The sequence below is a fragment of the Capricornis sumatraensis genome, chromosome 17 (genome assembly GCF_032405125.1).
Source record: "Capricornis sumatraensis isolate serow.1 chromosome 17, serow.2, whole genome shotgun sequence".
NCBI lineage: Eukaryota > Metazoa > Chordata > Mammalia > Artiodactyla > Bovidae > Capricornis > Capricornis sumatraensis.
The window spans coordinates 78,097,593-78,116,174 of NC_091085.1; the positions used below are offsets into that span (position 1 = coordinate 78,097,593).

The following is an 18,582-nucleotide window of genomic DNA, read 5'->3' on the forward strand; positions in this document are numbered from 1 at the left end:
TGGGCAGATGCAAGTCAGGCGTGTGTCTGCTCAGCCTCCTCCGCAGCTCTTGACAAACACCTGGAAGGCACATCCCTGGACGCGACCGTGGGTCTTGGAAAGATGAACCCACATCGGCCGGCCTGACGCCCAGTGTGCCCAGCACACTCCCGGGGCCTGTGTCTGGATGGCGGCCTCACCTTCCGCTGCCCTGGTTGACAGCACCTCTGCCTGCCCACCCCCGACTGCCCCTGCCCAGCATCACCAGCAGGTGCCCAGGAAGTGCTTGAGAGGAAGAGTCAGAAGTGGGCTCCTTCCCACCCCAGCCCGCTCTGCACGCTTCCTGGCCATTAGACGCCGGTCCAGACGGCGAGTCTCTGCGTGGCTTGTAACACACGGGCACACTTCCCCGGGCAAGGCAGAGACGCATGGATGGTTCTGCATCCAGCCTTTCCTACCGGCGGGGAAAAAAAACCCTTCCCTCAGAGGAGACGGAATCCTCATACCCGTCACCTGTCCCCCCAACCCCGGAGCCTCTCTCCAAGCCCGACTCACGGGAGGGCAGCGAGCTTGTTGGGGAGCTCTGCCAACTTGCCCTTTCCCCTCTGGCAAAAGACGGGGTGTATCCAGAGCCCCTCAGAAGGTGCCTGCACACCCAGGCTCCATGCTCTGCGTGTCCAGCCCTCTCCTCAGAGTCTAAGTCATCCAACGTTCTCCCACCCCTCCCAGCCCTGCAGCCCAACGGGGGCTGTCCCAGCGTGACAGCTGCTGCTCATGATGAGTTTCGGTGCAGTGAGGGGCGCCTTAGGACGGGGGTGGGGTGGGTGAAGGGAGGAGGGGGCCGTGGGAATCCGACTTCCAGTACCACGCTTTCCACTTTCCAGAGGAGATGGGGCCCTGAGGGTGCAACCTGCCTCACCGCAGACCTCAGGCCTCCCCAAGTTCCTGCTCCCCTAACGCAGCCTCTGCCATGGGCACAGGTTGTCCCAGAGCTCAGGCAGTGTGTGGGTCCGGCAGGGGGCTTGGGGAGAGCACTCACTGTGTTGACAGCCCACAGGACCAGCCACGCTGGGGGCGTGCGTGCGAGACGGGCCAGGAGCGTGTTCTCGGCCCAGAGCGCCTTCCCGTAGGGACCGGCGTCGAGGTAGGCTGCAACGGACTGCTCTTCCTGCCCAAGCCGCTGGCTTCCACGAGCCCCTCAAGCCACTGTTTCTCCATCACAGTTGAGAAGAAGGTCCGCTTCCAGCTCTGGGGTCCCCTGGCCCAGCCCAGTAGATCACGGGGTGGCCTCTCATTTCCTCTCACTTCCCAGGCTGCCCTCATCCCTGAGCTGCCGGGGTCTGTCTCTGGAGCTTGCCCCCCAGTGTTATGTGCAGAACTGGGGCTGCCCCGCTTGACCCCCCCACAGCAGGCTCCTGAGAACCCAGCTGTTTTAGGCAAGAGAAAGGGGCCTTAATACAAACGGGGAGCATCGCGGAGGTGGGTTTCCAAGGCGAAAGTAGGCCCACCTCTCGGAGCAAGTGATGAGCCAGGACCCAGCCTGAGCCGGGCCTCTGCTCACAGGCTTCCCTGGGAATCTCGGTGACTCCACAGAGAGGGCTGGTCTCTGATAGAACCCCGTGCCTCGGACAGGCTGGGAGAAGGCTGCTGCCCACCCTCGGCCCCCAGGAAAGGCCAGAAGAGGCCCGAGGGGCCCCGGGCCAGAGCCTCAGGGCTCCGAGCAGCCCCGAAGCCACCCCCAGCCGCCCGGTGCGGGGCCGGCACACCTCTGCAGCCCCAGGGCTGGGCGGCCTCGTGCCTTGCTGGTGCTGCTGTTGGGGCGACTTTGCCCAGATGTGCACTCGTGTGCACACACGTGTGTACGTTCTTGTACAGCCAGGGCATGACACACGCGTCTGTCTGTGTCTGTGTACACGCACGCACAAGCCTGGCTCCCACGAGCCTGCACAGGTGAGTGTGGTGAAAGGGCACGGGGCCCTCTGGGGGCCCGGGGGAGTGTGGTCCCATCGCCCCGGGACTGCCCCTGTGAGGGCCCGGGCTCAGTGGTACCCGAAACGTCTCCTGAGGCTCAGCTCTGTTCCTCCCCAGCCCAAACCTCTGTTCCCCCAAGACCTCAGCAAAGGCTGGAGAGACAGGCTTTCTCCTTCCCGGCCTTTGTGGGTCTCTCGGTGGCCTCTCCCCACCAGCTGGTCAGGAGGACTCAGAGCCTTTGCGCTCTTGGCCACTTCAGGCCCCAAGCGGGCCACCGTTCCGCCCTCTGCCCGCAGCCAGCACATGCCAGCGCGTGCGGGGTGGAGGGGCCCGCGTGGGTAGGGTGGGCTGTGCGTTGGTCTCTGCGGCTCCGGTCCTGGCTGTCTGTGAGAGCCCCTGGGAAGCCCCGCTGCCCGCGTCCACCTGCATCTCTGAGGCAGGGGCTCAGGGGTCGTCCTGCGTCTCCTCTGTGTAGCCGGCCCGGAGGATCTCTGATGGATGGGGCCATAAGGTAATGCTGACGCAAGCCCAGCTTGGCTTGGGGTCCTCACACACACATCTGTTTGGTAGGAGTAGGAGGATGTGCAGGGCAACGCCGTGAGACCCGGGGAGCAGGGTGAAACACGAGGAGCGGGCGGCTGCCTCTCATGTCCTCAGCAGCGTGGGGGGAGCATGGCATGACTGCACAGTTGAGACAGTTCGAGATCTTGGACTTTCGGTCAGATAAACCTGGGTTTTAGCTCCCTTCTGCCGTTTGCAAGCTGGGGACGGGGACGGGTGCTGAGCCTCCCTCTGCTGCTCAGCCTCCTGCACAGGGGGCTCCCGGGGCTGCGTGAGCACCGCCTGCGGCTTCTCCTGTTTCATCTCTGCCCCGAGTGTGCCTCTGCGACTCGAGACCAGGCCTGGCTCTCTCTGGGGCACCCCCCGCTTCAGGCTTCTCCAGAACAGAAGGGGGGCACCTGCTCCTTGGTGGAGGGGGCAGGGCCCAGACACAGCGTCGGAGCAAGAAACCCCCCTGGTGGGAGCAGGGGGAGGGTGTGTGGCCTCTACCCGCATCCCCCATCGATTCCAGATTCCTCTGTGGCCTTGGGGAGGGGGACGAAGAGGGCTGCAGAGGCACTGGGGAGGTGGGCGCCTGCTCCCCACGCTGAGGGGCCCGGGGGGGCGCCTCCTTCCTTTGGGGGTGCACATGGACCTGCAGATTTTGCTGCGAGCAGACAGCCCGCTCCGGAGGAAGAGGGGTGCCCCGGAGCCCACTCACCCACCGTGGCCCCAGGCAGGCTGTCTACCTCACACCCGCAACAGAGACCCCTAGGTGCGTGGTAGGCCTGACTGTGGGCAGGGAAAGGAACTCAGACGCTGTTCTCACGGGACAAGCTTAAAACACAATGGGGCTCATTTTTATTTTATCTCAGAAAAAACAACAAAATAATATTCCCTTCAGAAGGCAAGGCAGTTAGAGAGGGCCTCTGCCCCGGCAGCTCCGAGCCACCTAGACTCACCCCTGCTGGCCGGCCCTGACCGCCGCCCTGCACCCACACCCTGGCCCCCTCAGCTACAACCCTTGTTCTCAAAGGGGATGCACGGCCGCTCAGGGCCGTGGGGGACGCCTGCAGCCGGGTTAGCAGCAGGACTGAAGTGGAGCCAGCAGCCAGGGAGGGAAGGTAAAATGAAAAGGGTTTCCTCGGGCTATCGTTTTCTCCTGGAAAAACAAAACCAGTCCAGCACCGCCACCACGCACAGCAGCTCTGAGCCCTTGGAAGCCTGGGGGCGGGGTGAGTGTGGCGGGGGGTGGGGGGGCCTGTGGGGCCGTCCCCAGCCTCAGGCCGGCCAGCCTGCTCTGCGGAGCCACGGCGGCACTGGGCGGCGCTTCAGCGGCTGGGGACCGGCCCTGGCCTGGTGCAGGGGCCCCTCCGTGGGCTCCAGACCCTTCCTGCTGGGCCTCACGCCGCTCCAGCCGGTGGGGGCGCCCTCCTCGGCCCAAAGTGGGAACCGACCGCGAGAAAGGGGGGGTCTCCGCACATGCACTCTGCTCCCAGCGCGACCGGTCCCCCCAAGCGGGAGGAGAAGGAGTCCCTTCCCTTCAGAGGGGGTGGACTCGGCGGGTCCTCAGGACACTCCTGCCCCGGCCCGGGGGCCGCCGGGGCCCGGGGACTCTGGGCGCCGGCCCTGGAGCTGCGCGTCCGGGAGGGCGCGGGGCAGCGCCAGGGCGGGGCCGTCGGGCCGGGCGGCGCCGCCGTTGGCCCAGGCGCCCCCGGGCGGGTGGCCGTTGAGGCGGAGGCCCACGCGCTCCGTGTCGTGAGCCGCCAGGGCGCGGGCGCCGGGGCCCCCCGCCTTGGAGGGCTCGCGCCGCCGCCGCCGCCGCAGCACGTGGCTGCGCAGGATCCTGCGGAAGGTGTGGCGGAACTCGCGGATGCGGTAGGCGTAGATGAACGGGTTCACCACCGAGTTGCCGTGCGAGAGGACGATGGTCAGGTACATGAGCCAGGGCGGGGCGTGGCCGCACGAGGGGCAGAAGAAGGTGAAGCAGTTGACGACGTGCAGCGGCAGCCAGCACAGGGCGAACAGCCCCACGATGATGGCCAGCGACTTGGCGGCGTGCACCTCCTTCTGCAGCGTGGAGCGCGCGCGCTCGCCCGGCGGCGCCGGCTGGCTCTCCGTCTGCTTCAGCTGCCGCCGCGCCGCCAGGAAGATGCGCAGGTAGACGCCGAGCATGAGCAGCAGCGGCAGCTGCACGCAAGCGAAGAAGTTGTAGTACACCATGTAGCCCATGGGCACCACGTCCTCGAAGAGGCAGGCCACCCGGCCCTGCCCGCAGGCCCGCGAGCTGTTCCGGCCCGCCTGCTGGCTGCAGTTGTTCCAGCCCAGCATGGGGGTCAGGCCGATGGCGAAGGACAGCACCCAGCAGACGGCGATGATGCCCTTGGCCCGCGAGCCGGTCACCAAGCCGTTGTACCTGCGAGAGGGGACCCGCGTCAGACAGGAGCCTGGGCACCCGCCGCCCGACCCGTCCACGGGCTCCGAGGTCTTGGACCAGGCGCTTCCTGCCGCCCGGCCTCAGTGTGTCCTCTGACGGCCGCAGTCCTTGACTTGTTTTGAAGGGACTGATGTGACTTGGGAAGGGGGAGGGGAGGAGTTATGACCTCCATGCCGATCTCAGGCGCCGCAAGAATGCGTTTCCCTGTGGCGTGGGAATGCCCCGGAGGGTGGCCGCTGGCTGGGGACAGCGCCAGCCAGATCCAGCCGGTCGGCAGGCCACATCCCCTGTGCCCCCGCTGCTTCTTTCCTGCTTGACCCCAGAAGCCCCCCCAGGGAGAGGCAGCGCAGGCGGGGAGGCGAAGGGTGCAGGCCCCAGGATGAGATGTTCACCTCCCTTCCAAGTCTGCCCGCAGCCCTCTGGAGAGAGGCCAGGATGTCTTAATGCTTTTACAACAGCCATCACACACGGTGAAGCGTCTGCCTGCACTGCGGGAGACCAGGGTTCGATTCCTGGGTCGGGAAGATCCCCTGGAGGAGGCAATGGCAACCCACTCCAGCACTCTTGCCTGGAAAATCCCATGGACGGACGAGCCTGATGGGCTACAGTCCATGGGGTCGCAAAGAGTCGGACACGACTGAGACTTCACTTTCACATTCAAGAGGACGCAGCTCCTCGAGATCCTAAGGTCCAGAGAGAAGTAATCTGGCCCAAATCGCTCCATACTCTGGAGGGCTCCACACTCGGGGAGAGGCTGGACCCGAGGGCCCAGAAGCTGATGCCAACGAAAAGAGATGGCAGGGACTCCCCTAGTGGCCCCGTGGGTAAGACACCAAGCTCCCAAAACAGGGGACCTGGGTTCTATCCCCGGTCAGGGGACTAGATCCCATGTGCCACAGAGACCCGGAGCAGCCAAATAAATCAGTTTGAAAAAAAGACGGCAGAGATTTTGAAGAACAGGCAGTCAAAAAAACTCATCTCCCAGACTGAGGAGGGCGGCCTCAGTGTTCCGAGGGATGAGCTGCGCTTCAGGGTTTTGGTTCCCCAACACCTCTACCAGTAAACCCGACCCATCCCTTTAAAGTTCAGGTCAGCTGTCTTCCCAGAGGGGTATCAAGCGCAACGAATCCCACCCAAGCTGGGCCCCCAGCCTGCGTCCTCTGCATCAGCATCACTGAGACAGGCTGTAACAGGTGTCAACGAGGCGTTCGCTTCCCTTAATTCCAGGATTGGAAGTATCTGCAGACACTCGATCAAGGCGGAGCAGACCCGGGGGCCTGCAGGCCACACAGGTGCGAGGCCAGGGGGCTGCTGCACGTCACTGAGTGTGCAGGAGGCTCCAGACGCCCCTCAGCCACCCCTGCGCCCCCACCGCCACACATGCCTGCCCGGCGCTGCAGGATCTCGGGGGCCGGGAGCCGGCTGTTCCGGGTAAAATTGCCCACGGGTTAAATTTTGTCAGCTGATTCCCATTAAGGAGAAAAGAAAACCTGGGAGCCTCTGACCTCCCATCTAAGCCCTCATTCTCCTCTCCTGAGACCCCAGGAGAGGCGTGGCCTTGCCGTGGGCATGCCAGGAGCCCGGAGGCTACTCCGGCCAAGGTGAGTTTGTCAGTTCTGAGCCCGAGCAGGACCCTACTCTCCCGAGCTCTGCGGCCCCAGTCCGCGCGGGCTTGGGTGCCTCCAGCAGGAAGAGGGTCACGGGCTTTCCCAGTTCGCCCAAGCCACAGAAAGCCTACACTGCCCTATTTCGGTTCTGGAGCTTCCAATGTAAGGTCAGAGGTAATTTTTTCTTCCCCATTTTAATTCGTACATAGCACTTGCTGTGTGCTAGGCGCTGTTTCTAGTACTCCGCAAGCTAATTTATATAATCTCGTTGAATAGGGGGCTGCTTTAATGTTGACATTTTTCTGAAGAAAAGCATGCCCCTCTCTGGGTTCTAGCCCTGTTGCGTTCTTGCTTAGCCACGTTCTGTCACTCTGAGCCTCAGTCTCCTTGTCTGTAAAATGGGGCTAAGAATGCGGGGCCTGGAGCACTCTCATGAGGGCAGAACAGAGGGTCAGTGGGTGGATGCTGCAGGCAGGTGGGTCGTGGTTCATAGGAGACATGGGCTGCCTTGGGCAGGGGTGACCCTCCTATCACTGGAGGCAACCAAGCAGAAGCAAACCTTCTCACCTGCAGTCCCCGAGTGTAGCTGCTGAGGAAGAGGAGGCTGACTGATATTCCCTGAGTAAATGAACCTGGGGGGTGTGGGGGGAAGCTGGGGCCCAGCGTGAAGGCTGCTGGGGACACGGTTTAAAAAGCCCACGCTGTCCAGCTATCTCCGTGCAGACGAGGAGGCCCAGGAGAGGAAGTCTGCTGCTGCGTGCTGTAAAGGAAGCCCCTCCTGGGGGCAGGAGCGGACTGATGCCACTCGTCCGTGGGCAGAGGATGTCTGGAGGAGCCCCGGCCCTGCCTTCCCGGAAGGCGGCGGGGGCCCAGCTCCTCACCGTGCTTGCTTCTCTTCCTTTTGATGTTTTAATACGTGCAGTTCTTTATTTAAGGAGCGCCCAGACAGATTAATCTTGTTAACTCCAAAGAAAGCCTCTTAGGCCGAGAGCCCTGGACCCAGGCTCCCAGGGGACCGGCTCAACGTTTGGGCTCAAATGGGAAGCCACGGCCGCGCCCCAGCCTGGCCCAGTGGCAGCCCTGGGGCTGTGTGTGTGACTGAGGTAGTCTCAGCCTGCCCCGCGGGGCCTCAGACAGCCTGCCTGCCTGCCGGGCTGGGGTGTGCCCAGGCCAGCCAGCGCTGCGTGGCCCTGGGGGCCTGGAGGCGTCGCAGGGAGCTGGCACCCCACACTTTGTGCTGCTGAGCCTTCTGGGGCGCCCTGTCTCTCCCACTGGGGACTGCCCTCTGATCCAGTCATGCCCCCCCAGTTCTCGGTGAGACTCGCTGCGCACCTGCCCTTTGGCCAGGAGAAAGCAGAGCCTTCCCCAGTAGTCCAAAGGCACCCGCGGCTAGAATCCACCCTCCCTCCCAGGCGCAGGCAGGCCTGAGCCGCTGCACAAGCCCCGTGGGTCACCTGTCCCGTCTCCCTGCCCAGGGCCCACCCGCAGGCTCCTTCCTTCCCTGGGGTGTCCGTCCAGGTGGGCCCCCCCGTGACACCTGCCCCCCAACACCGGTGCGCCCCGACAGGCTTGGCGTCACGCCCTGCAGGGAGCGCCCTCTCCAGCGCCCACTCAGAAGCCAGGGCGCTCGGATCTGACCTCTGGGGCAATCCAGCACCCGGGCCCGGGACTCTGCTGCCCCACGAGGAGGCTGCTCCCCAGGGTCTGCAGAGAGCAGTCGCCGGGGGCTAACGAGAGAGGAGGGAGGCGGCCCTGGAGATCCCCTGGGAGTCTGTCTGCTGGGGACACGGATAGCGCCCGTCCCCACCCTTGGGCAGGCCCTGCCTTTGCTCAGCAGGGCCCGGGCACACGGGAGGCGCACAGAGACCTTTCTGAAGCTGCAGTCTTCGTTTTTAAAGAGAAAGTAACGGTGAATGGTGCAGGCCTGGGGACAGGCTCCTTAGAGCGTCACCAGCGGCTGGACTTCAGAGCAGCCAGAGGGCCTCCCGAGTGGGGCAGGAGATGGCACGTGGGCCGGGCTGGTGTTCCGCGGGAGGGGCAAGGACAGCTGTCCCGAGCCAGGCGGTGGCCCGGAGCTTCCAGGAGCTCCAGGCTCCCGCCTGCCTCTGTCTCATCCCCCTCACACCTGGCCTGTTCTCGGGTGCCCCAGCAGACACCGTCCCATGCCTTGTCTCCCGGCCCTCGTGTCCCAGGGCCCTTGAGTCCCAGGGTCAGGAGACACTTTTCCTTCGGAGCAGCCGCTGGCATCCTCCTGAGTAACAGGAGGGTCACAGCCGCCGGCGGCCAGGGATCAGCGGAGACGTGAGCTCACATCCTGCTGGCGGTGGCGCCCGGCCCCGGAGGGACGAACATCACCTCCACCGTCAGTCCGCGGCCGCCTGACCCGGGAGCCAGGCCGGCCCCTCCAGAGCCCTGCCTCGAGGAGCTCAGATGGCCGAGGTCAGGGTGGGACTAGGCCCTGCTCCTGAAGGTCGTGGGGCCCGGGAGGCAGGCGGGGCTGGGGAGGGGTGGCCAGGCCCATGGCTCTGAGCCTCCGGCAGCTTCAGAAAGGCCTGAATCCCCATCCACCCTCCCGCCATCCTGCGCAGGGCCCCACCACTCCAGTCCACTCGTTGGGCCCTCAAAACACTCGGCCCCTGGGACAGATGAAAAAGGGGCCAGAAAGGGGCAGCAGACTCCCCAGTCACACAGCACGGGCCACCCGCCTGCACCAGGGAGAGAGGCTGGGCTGTGTGACTCTCAGAGAGCAGACAGGAAGCCACAGGCCTCTCTCTTGGATCAGTGGCTAACCCTGATCGCCCCCAGATCCGCCGCCCCTTGCTTGAATCAGGCCCACACTGGCCCTGGCCTGGGAAGGGACATCAGTCAGCCCGACCTCTGTGTCCTGGACCAGCCTGGACTCCAGCCCGCCATTCAGGCTGGCCCTCGGCTGGGGCCGGGGTCGCCTTTCCTTCTGGCCAGGGCCCTAGGCTCTCCCGGGACACGGCAGCCCTGGCGCGCCACGCAGGGCCCGTCTTCCGTTGTTTGAGCAGCAGGACATGGGCGTGTGCTGTCCCCCGAGAGCCCGGGGGCAGTAACGGCCGCCTGAGCTGGGCGCCTGGGGCGGCCCTGTGAGCAACCCCGCAAAGGACCGCAGTCACCGGGCGGCAGGCGCGCTCCTCCCAGACACGTCCCGCCTGTGCTGCCAGCTTGCTGCGCGGCCCCAGGGGCTGCCGCTTCTCAGTCTCCTTTTCCCACCCAGATGATGGAGGAAACGACCCCTAAGCGTGCCCTCGGGTCCCACACTCGACGTTTCCACTTGCTCATCGAGCCTCTTCCCCAGACAGGCCAGGGCGCCTCAACCCAGCGTGGGGCTGCTCCGTAAGCAGGCCCCACCTGTCAGTGTTCACCACCCCCCTCGGGCCTGCCGCCCTCGAGGTGGTGGGGCTCAGCCCCAGAACGGAGGGGCAGGGAGGCAGGGCCGAAGCCCCCCAGCCCCTCTGGGGGTGGGGTGGGGAGGGGCGGCTTCCTAGCCCGGCTGGGCTGGTGGCTGTGTAGGTGGAGGCTGCGTTTAAGTGAACTCAGCCGCGGGGAGAGTCTTTGTTTCCACAACACTTGCCTGAAGTCATTTCACAAGTTCCACCAGGAAAACCCCACCAGCCCGAAGCCTCCAGTGGCCGAGAAGCACAATTTGCATAGAGGTCCAAGTGACTCACGGAGGCATCTGGCCAAGTCACTTCCCCTCAGGGTCATTTTCCTAACCTGCAAAGTGCAGGCTGGCCCGGAGGGGCTGGAAGAAGGCAGCTTCTAGCTGAGGCCCGTGGTTTCCTGTGGGGCCCACCCCACCCCAGCATCACACTTTGTGACGGGAGGCCCAGAGGCAGCCACCCCCAGGCCTGGACACAGGGTCACCAAGAGCTGCAGCACAGCAGCCTCTCCCGGGTAGCCCTGGGGAGGACCAGCCTGGCCCACGCCCACGGCGATCAGCCAGCACGGCACAACTGCCGGCCGTGCCAAGCCCTGGGCAGCCCCACGGCCCCGTCCCCACACACTGACACCAGACCAAACCCTGACCCCAGGGGTTCACCCTGACCCCGGGTTCACCCTGACCCCCGGCTCACCCTGACCCCCGGCTCGCCCTGACCCCAGGTTCACCCTGACCCCGGCTTCACCCTGACCCCGGGTTCACCCTGACCCCGGGTTCACCCTGACCCCCGGCTCGCCCTGACCCCGGGGCTTCACCCTGACCCCCAGCTCACCCTGACCCCGGGTTCACCCTGACCCCCGGCGCAGCCCCTCAGGGGTGCAGCCCCCGGCACGAGGCACCCGGGAGCGGGGCTCACCGGAGCGGGATCCGGATGGCGACGTAGCGGTCAATGGCGATGGCCAGCAGGCTGAAGATGGAGCTCTGCGTGAGCACCAGGACGAAGCAGGCGAAGAAGAGGCAGCTGTGGCAGGCCGCGCAGAAGCCGGTGCTCAGGGTCACGGCGAAGGGGATGGCGAGCACCCCCACGGCGATGTCGGCCGCCGCCAGCGACGCCACGAAGTAGTTGGTGACGCTCTGCAGGTTGCTGTTGAGCCACACGGCCCAGCACACCAGCACGTTGCCCAGGATGGCCAGCACGGCGATGGCCAGCTCCACCGCGATGTACGCCGAGAAGCCGTCCATGGCGCGCGCGGCGGCCGGCGGGCGGGCTCAGCGAGGACGCGGGCCGCGCCAGCGCTCGGTCCATAGCTGCGGCACGGCCGGCCCTGCCCAGGCCCCGAGCCCCTTCTTCGCGGGAGCCGGGGCGACCCTGCCGTCGGTCGAGGGGCTCCCCCAGCGCTCTTCACCGCCCACGGCGCGTCTCCAGAACGCAGCCCCCCTGCAGGCGCTCCGGCGGCATCTCTCAGCTCCGCTCAGGTCCTGAGACACCTGCCAGGGGAGAAGCCTCGTGAGGAGCTGGACCTCCGGGCACGGCCGGAGATACCCGGGCAGCCCCCGGCCCCCGCCGCCCAAAGCGCCCCCCCACAGGCAGGCACCTGCCGGAGGACGACCCACCGTGCCCCGGCCCTCCGGTCAGCCCAAGTGCTCTTCTCCCAGAGGAGCCAAGACCTCGCAGAGGTGAGTCGCTTCTGTAGCCCCCAGGGCTCAGCTAGCTTCTCGAGCCTTCTGTGGCAGCCCCGCCACCCTCCTCCTGGAAACCCCTGGGTCTGCCGGGACCACCCTCCTTGCTCAGCGGGCGGCTGCGTCCCTGAGAGCCGGGAGCTGCCCTGCGGGGCGCCCCACTGGGAGGGCAGCGGGGTGCTGGAGCGCTCGGAGGGGGCCCGCCCCCAGAGCCCCCGCCCGCAGAGGCGCGTCTGGGCGGGGTGCTCCCCAGCCCCGCCCGCTGCCTCCTCCCACGCCCGCTGCCGGCCGATCCTGCGCCCGCGGGGGTGCTCAGGCAGGACTCAGCGGGGCGGCCTCGGTTTCCCCACTGACACAGTGGGAAGGCTGGACCCCAGTCGCCTCTGGGGGCCATTTACGCTCTCACCCGTGGTTCTACGCGCAGGAAATGAGCACGCGTGAAACAGCTCCCCTCCTTCACCTGAGTCAAAATGCCCTGGTGTCAAGAATCCGAGACAGCTCTGCAGAAGCAGCCCGCCTCCCAGGGGCCCCTGAGCTGCCCCGCCACTCAGGCCTCTCCCCACCGCCCTGGCTTCCCCGCCACACTCCCTCGTGCTGCCCGGCTCCCAGGGAGCCCCTGAGTTGGTGGAACGGTCCTCGCTCCTCCGCCACTCAGGCCTCTCCCCACCGCCTAGGCTTCTCCGCCACACTCCACCGTGCTGCCCGGCAGGGTCCCCTGTGCCAAGTCCACCCTCCTCCCGCCCCAAGCTCCCCCTGCCGGGGGCCCAGGTGCATGTGGGCAGTGGTGGCCGCCAGCCGCGGGGACAGGAAGCCCGAAGGTGCCCGCATGTGGGCTGGGGGCTGCCTGGCCCGTCTGTCTTCCAGGAAGCGAGGCATCGGATGGACAGGCCACCTTGGGAGAAGGCTGCTCATGGCCCCTAGCTGCATTCAGAGTGCTGGGTCCTCTCACCCCGTCCAGGAGGTGCTGTGGCGCTGCAACAGAGGACCCCCCAGCTCCCTTCTGACAGCTCCGCCCCTGCCTCTGGCAGTTGCAGCCAGTGGTGGGCACCCCGTGACGCAGCAGCAGGGAGCAGCAGAGAGGAGGCGGAGCCCCTGACAAACCGAGGGGCCCCTGCAGCCTGCGGGCTCTCCCAGGCCTGCAGCCGCCACAAACAAGTCCCACTGAGGCCCTGTTGTGCACAGAGCCGGCTGGTGGCAGAGGCGGGGCGGACCGAGCCTCCCAGTGCCACCTCTGGCCACGCGGTGTCCCTTGGTGCCTCCGGCCGGCAGCCAGGAGCAGCAATCCCCTGGGGCGCCTGACTGCAGAAGCGCCGTGTCCAGGTCTCGCCATCCTCCCACTGGAGCGAAGGGGCAGGCTCCCCTCTGGGGGGCCTTCCGGGGCCAGCGCCGGGCCCCGGGACCTGTGTCCCCCCCATCAGTGAGCCGCCGGCCTCCTGCTGACCCCTTGCCATCCTTCTTGCCCTGCCTTGGCCTCTCCTGGGGAAGCTGCGTTGGCGGCACATGGCCCACGCTGGGAGTCTGACTCAGGCCCGGCCCATCTCCCCGACTGAGGGCCCCGGGGCCAGCTGACCCAGATTGGTACCATGTTTCTGGGGAGCTGAAGCTGGACTGTCTGGGCCCCGCCCGGAGCCCCAGTGATGGGGGAACACAGCCAGCATCTGCCCCGGATGTTGGCTGACCCCTCAAGAGCCAGGGTGCTTGGCACGGAAGGGCCTTGGGGCCCCTAGGCCAAGCCCTCCGGTGAGTGCCTCCCAGGACCTCTAATCCGCAGAGCCTCCCTATCACCTTCTGCACCCGGGGCGCCAAGGCCTCTAAACTGGAGCCACCCTCCTGCCTGCCACCAGGAGCCGGGGGTGCCCTCCCACCCAGGTCGGCCCTCGAGGAGCCAGCGTGCCCCTGTGCCCCGGGCACCGTCTGCCTCCCTCAGCTGCGAGCACGGCCCCGGCCACACAGACCACCCAGGTGTCGGCCAGACCCGGCTCTCCAGCGTCGAGTGGAGTGCCCGAGGGCCGCCCGGGGCAGGCGGGCTGGAGGCGGCCAGAGCGTTCCGGCCGTCAGACCCAAGTCAGCCTGGGCACTTTGCTGGACTTTGCTGGGTATCAATGCTCCCGTGACGGCCTGTTTCAAGCCAGTCATGTGTCACTGACAGGAACCAGGAATCAACGCGCACAGCTGGTGAGAACCAGGCTCCAGCCCGCCGCTGACCACCCAGACCTGAGCTGTCCCCGGGGCCCCCCGGACTCCACCCCAGAGCCCAGGCTCAGGCGGCCTGCTGAGGAGCTCAGGAAAGGAGGGTGCAGGGGCCTGAGAGCCCCCATGAAGCTTGCTGGGGAAATGCCCATGGAAAACGGCAGCAAGGAGGCTTCCTGGGGCCTCTGGGCGCCTCCCCGCCGCCCCGCCTTCGGAGGCGTCCCGAAGCCACAGGAAGGTCGGAGGCCCAGGGACCAGGGCTGGGGCTGGGGCTGGGGCCCGGATCTGGTAATTTCCTATCCCTCTCTGTTGGCCCTCGTTAATCCTTAAGTCATCTGTCGCTAGCCAAGGGGGGCAATTAAGTATTAATGACGCAGTATTTCCTCGTGATTGTCGCTGGCCGGGGACAGGGCAGAGGGCAGAAGCCACCCCATGGCAGGCCAGAATCACGTGCTGGCGAGCAGCATGCTAAGCCTGGGGAGGGCAGCCCCACAGGATTCCCCAGCAGACAGGCTCCGTCCCAACTTCCTCCTCACCCTCACCAGCCTGGCCTTTGTGTGATCAAAACGCACACGCTTCCTGGCTCCTTGTCTGTCCCAGCGGCGAGGCTTTCTGTGCTCATGTACAGGCGGCGGGTGGGCCCCCGGGGTCTGCTGGACGGAGGAGCCTGGCAGCTAGCATGCAGCTCCCTGCACACCTGCCCCTGAGTACTGCGAAGGGTGGGGTACTGCCTGGGCCTGTCGCAGCCACGCTGGGTCTCTTCCCAGGCTCCAGAGCCCCAGCCTGAGACCCCTGCTCTAGCTTCTCAGCAAGTGTTTCTGAGAACTTGACCCTGTGCCCAGCAGCACCCCGCTGCCAACCGCTGCCTGGCCCGAGCCCATGGCCGGGGTCTTAAGGCACTGTCGCCTCGGGAGGCCGACCCAACCGCTGCCACCCAGCCTGGTGTGCGGGTCACGCCCTACCTCCAAGACCTCAGCTCCACTCCGAGAGCCTGAGAAGCACAGCTTTAAAGCACAGGACGAAAACTAAGGGTAGACAGATAAGCAACCAGTGGATAAAATACAGACTCGTTCCAGAAGAGACGAAGGCAGTCCAGTAACCGAAAACAACAGTCAAAGGTACTTAGGGTCTTCAGAGAGAGAAAAGAAAGGCGTCCGTAAAGAATGAGAATTCCCGGCAACGCCAAAAAGGCCAGGCAGACATGAACCAGAAATGAGAGCCCGGGAAGGGAACCACGGAGGGACGGACGCGCACACGAGCCGGGAGCATCAGGGCGGGAGGGCACGCCGAGAACCGTCACGCAGGCCTCGCAGAGCAGGAGGCCGGAGCCTGAGGTGGCCTGGGCAACGCCGACCTCCGTCTCACGGTGGGGCTTGGTGGGCAGCTGCGCTCCTCTCCAACCGCAGGCCGCTCGCTGGCCGTTGGGGGGCCCTGAGTCTGGGCACGTGCCTCCCCCAAACCCCCAGGGCCTTGGGACCCACCCGGCCCCTCTCCAGAAGCATCAGCAGGGGCAGAGCAGTGACTCCAGCACTGCCTGGAGGAGCCAGGGGCCTCCTCCCTCCAGCCCTGCACGGCTGCCAGCCTGAGGAACTCGGCAAGGGCAACCCCTCGGCGGGCACCTTCTGCAATCCCTCCCCTAAGGCCCCGGGGTTGCAGCCACCGCTCTCGGCGCCTGAGGGCAGGATGTGGGTGGGGCAGGGCTGAGGGCCTCCCTGAACTGGGCCCGCCCCACGGGGCCTCCGCCCAGCAGGCCCTGGGGCCACACACAGGGCCCTTCTCCCTGCTGGGGACCTCGGCCACCTCTCCGTCCCCTTGGGTCCAGGCCAGATGCTGGACAGGCTGCAGGCCCGGCCCGCTAGCCTCAGATGGGTCACCTCCCCAACACCCCCTCCAAGGGGCCACTCCTCACACAGGGCCCTGGGTGCCCATTCCTCCAGCTCACGCTCCGAGACCCTGAGTGAGGGGTGTCCCCCAGGCTCTGCACATTCCTGGGGGGGGTCTTGGCTCCCAGAGCCCTCCCAGGCGAATCTTCAACTGGCAGGACCGGCTCCTGTGCTTGAAGAGGGCAAGGTGGGGGGTGCTTTCCAAATGGGGACAGACCATAGGGGGCCCGGCATGGGGGCTGGCGTGCTCAAGGGGCGGTGCCCGGGGCTTGCGGAGGCGTCCACACAGGGGATGGGGGAGGCAGGCCCGCCTCTGGGCCCCGAAGGCATGGAGAGGTGCTGACACAGCTCTGGGGGTGGATGGCGGTGGGTGGGCCAGAGCGGCTGGCTCCCTGACCCCTCAGTGGCCCCCGTCCCCGCCTGCAGTTTGCAAAGGCTACTGAGGGGCCAGAGGCGAACACTCCTGTGAAGATGGGCAGAAACCACCGCCCTGCCAGCAGGGGAGGCACCCGGGTGGCCCCTGCCTGCCTCCACCTGGCACACCCCAAAGCCGTCTCTCTTCCAGGGGACAGACAGCTGGACCAACGGGGGTGGCAACCGAGGTCAGAGCCGCAGAAGGACCCTGCCCAGCAGCTTCTCACTCAGGCCTGTCCTGCAAGAGCGGTGCCAGCTGGAACCGTCTAGCAGAGTGCTCCAGGGACGGGTGAGGCTCAGAGGCGTGTCAGGGAAGGCTGGGGGGAGGCTGGACAACTGCAGCACCCTGCCTCCCCGACCCCCACCCCCTCTGCCCCTGGAGCCAGGGCAGCCCCCCTCCACCCAGCCCCTCCCGCCCCTGTCAGGATCGCATGGCTTCCACGCCCAGGGGGGCCCTCCCACGACTGTGGGAGGCGATGGGGGGACCCCGGCCCCCTCCCAGCCCCGCCCAGGAGGCGAGCGGTCTCCCGGGAGGGCTTCTCCCCGCATCGCAGCTCCAAGCTCCTGCCCTCCCTCCCGCTTCCAGGGCAAACCCTCCTGTGGCCGCCCACATTCCCCAGGCCGGGGGGCTGGAGCTCATCCTTCTGAAGGTCAGCACCTGAGGCCCGCGGCTTCCTCGGGGCCGCCGGACCCACACACCGCCCAGAACGTCTTTTCAAGCCAGCCTTCAAGCCCTTGCCTGCCCTCTGGCCCTGCCGCCCTGAACTCTCATGGGTGCACAGATTTCAGCAGATAGGCAGAGCCCACAAGACCAGTCCCAGCTCACAGAGGCAGGGGGCTCGGGAGTCAGGCAGGTTAGATGGAACGAGAGCTGCTGGCAGCTTTCACATCAGTGCTGCGAGCCCCCCGGGGCCACGGCCCTGCATGGTGGACGCTGCCCAAGGCCGCTGCGGGGCCCCACAGTCTGCAGGGTACGACGCCTTGGAGCCAAGCGCCTGCTCCCCACCTAGCACTGGTCACTTGGCCCTCTGCTGACAGTGGTCTCTTGTGATGGCCCCCCAGCCCTACAAGCCTAACAGCTTCTCTCCGGGGGTTCCCAGCTCAAGCACTGGCCCCAGGCTGCCCACCCCCCACACCCAACACACGCAGCCCCGAACATGAAGCCCTGCGCGCACCATCCCGCGTGTTTCACAGGATGAGAAGGCAGATTGGCCGGGGCAGGAAGCCCAGCGAGTGGATCCAGACCAGAACGTCTGGATGTCCGGGCCTCTCAATCCCGGCTGCTCCTGAAGCCGCCCACGGCCCTCAAGAGCGGTGGGCTCCTAAGGAGCAGACGGGGGTGGGAGGGGGGTGGCTGGGGGCCTGCACGTCCCAGGCCCCCGGGAGAAAGGAAATGCGCGAGCCCACAGACTCACCTGGCCAAAGTCTCGTCTCCCGCCGGCCTTCCCGAAGCACTGGAGAGGGAGGCCGGGTCAGCCCAGAACATGGTCTGCTCTAAGGGGACGGGCCAGTGGCCCAAGAGACCTGGGAGAGCCCGGGGACCTCCAGAGGGCCCGGGCGGAGCGAGGAGGAGCAGACAGCCCGGGATGGGGCCGGCCCCAGGGGCAGAGCCTCTCCAGCCCACCCTAGGAGGAGGAGCCCCCGACAGCACCCCACCTGCCCGGCCCGCTGTGCGCCCAGGAACTGTCCATTGTGGGCCCTGGGCCGGACACCTGGGGCAGCCCTGCTGGGCTTGGCAGTGACATGGAGGATCTAACAGCGGTGCGGGCTGCGGGAGCAGCCTGGGATCCCCACGGAAAAGGGGCACGGGTCCCGCGGGTGGAAGCAGGCTCGGGGGCCGCCTGAAATGGGGAAAAGGAGGCGTCCCCCGGGGGTCAGCTGCGGTCCGGAGAAAAAGGGGTGGGGACACGCCCTCCACTCCCAGCTTCTCTCCCCCGCGGAGCCCTCGGCCCCCGCCTTCCTCCCATTGTACAGTCGGGGAAATTGAAGTCTACATCGCAGTGGCCGCGCCCCAGCGCAGACATCTCCCCTCGCTGGCCCGGGGCCCTCCCATCCCCTGGGCACCTGGAGCCAAGCCCCTCGAGGGCCGCCACCGTTCCCGCCAGTCCCGCCTCGGCTCAGGGCGGCCCCGGCGGGCCGCCAGGACTGTCCCCACCCCGGCCTCCCCCGGGGCGGGCCCCCAGGCCGGTTCCCGCCACCAGCGCCCGCCGGACGCGCCCGCGCTCGGCCGGCGCTCAGCTCCGTCCCTCGCCGCGCCCTAGGCGCTCGGATGCCGTCCGCTCACCCAGACTCCCGGGACGCCGGGACGCTCGGGCGCTCCGCCGGTGGAAGTCCCGGCCCACGGGGGCCGCCCGCTCCGCTCCGGCCTCTGCGGCCGCCGAGGGCTCGGCGAGGGCCCGGGGCTCCGGGCGCACCGGCGCCGCCCCCGCCCCTGCCGCCGGGGCCGCGCGCTCTCGCCCCTTCCTCTCACCGCCC

The 18,582-nt window shown here is 66.9% G+C and overlaps 1 protein-coding gene across 1 annotated transcript; it reads right to left on the minus strand.

Moving 5' to 3' along the window:
* Positions 1-3,359: 3,359 nt before the first annotated feature.
* ADORA2A (adenosine A2a receptor) lies at positions 3,360-17,892 on the minus strand. Its single transcript, XM_068989979.1, has 3 exons — positions 17,523-17,892; positions 10,857-11,428; positions 3,360-4,906 (listed from the first exon to the last, which is right to left on the minus strand). The coding sequence occupies exons 2-3, from the start codon at positions 11,180-11,182 to the stop codon at positions 4,060-4,062; spliced, it is 1,173 nt and encodes a 390-aa protein (XP_068846080.1). The 5' UTR covers positions 11,183-11,428; positions 17,523-17,892; the 3' UTR covers positions 3,360-4,059.
* Positions 17,893-18,582: the final 690 nt, after the last annotated feature.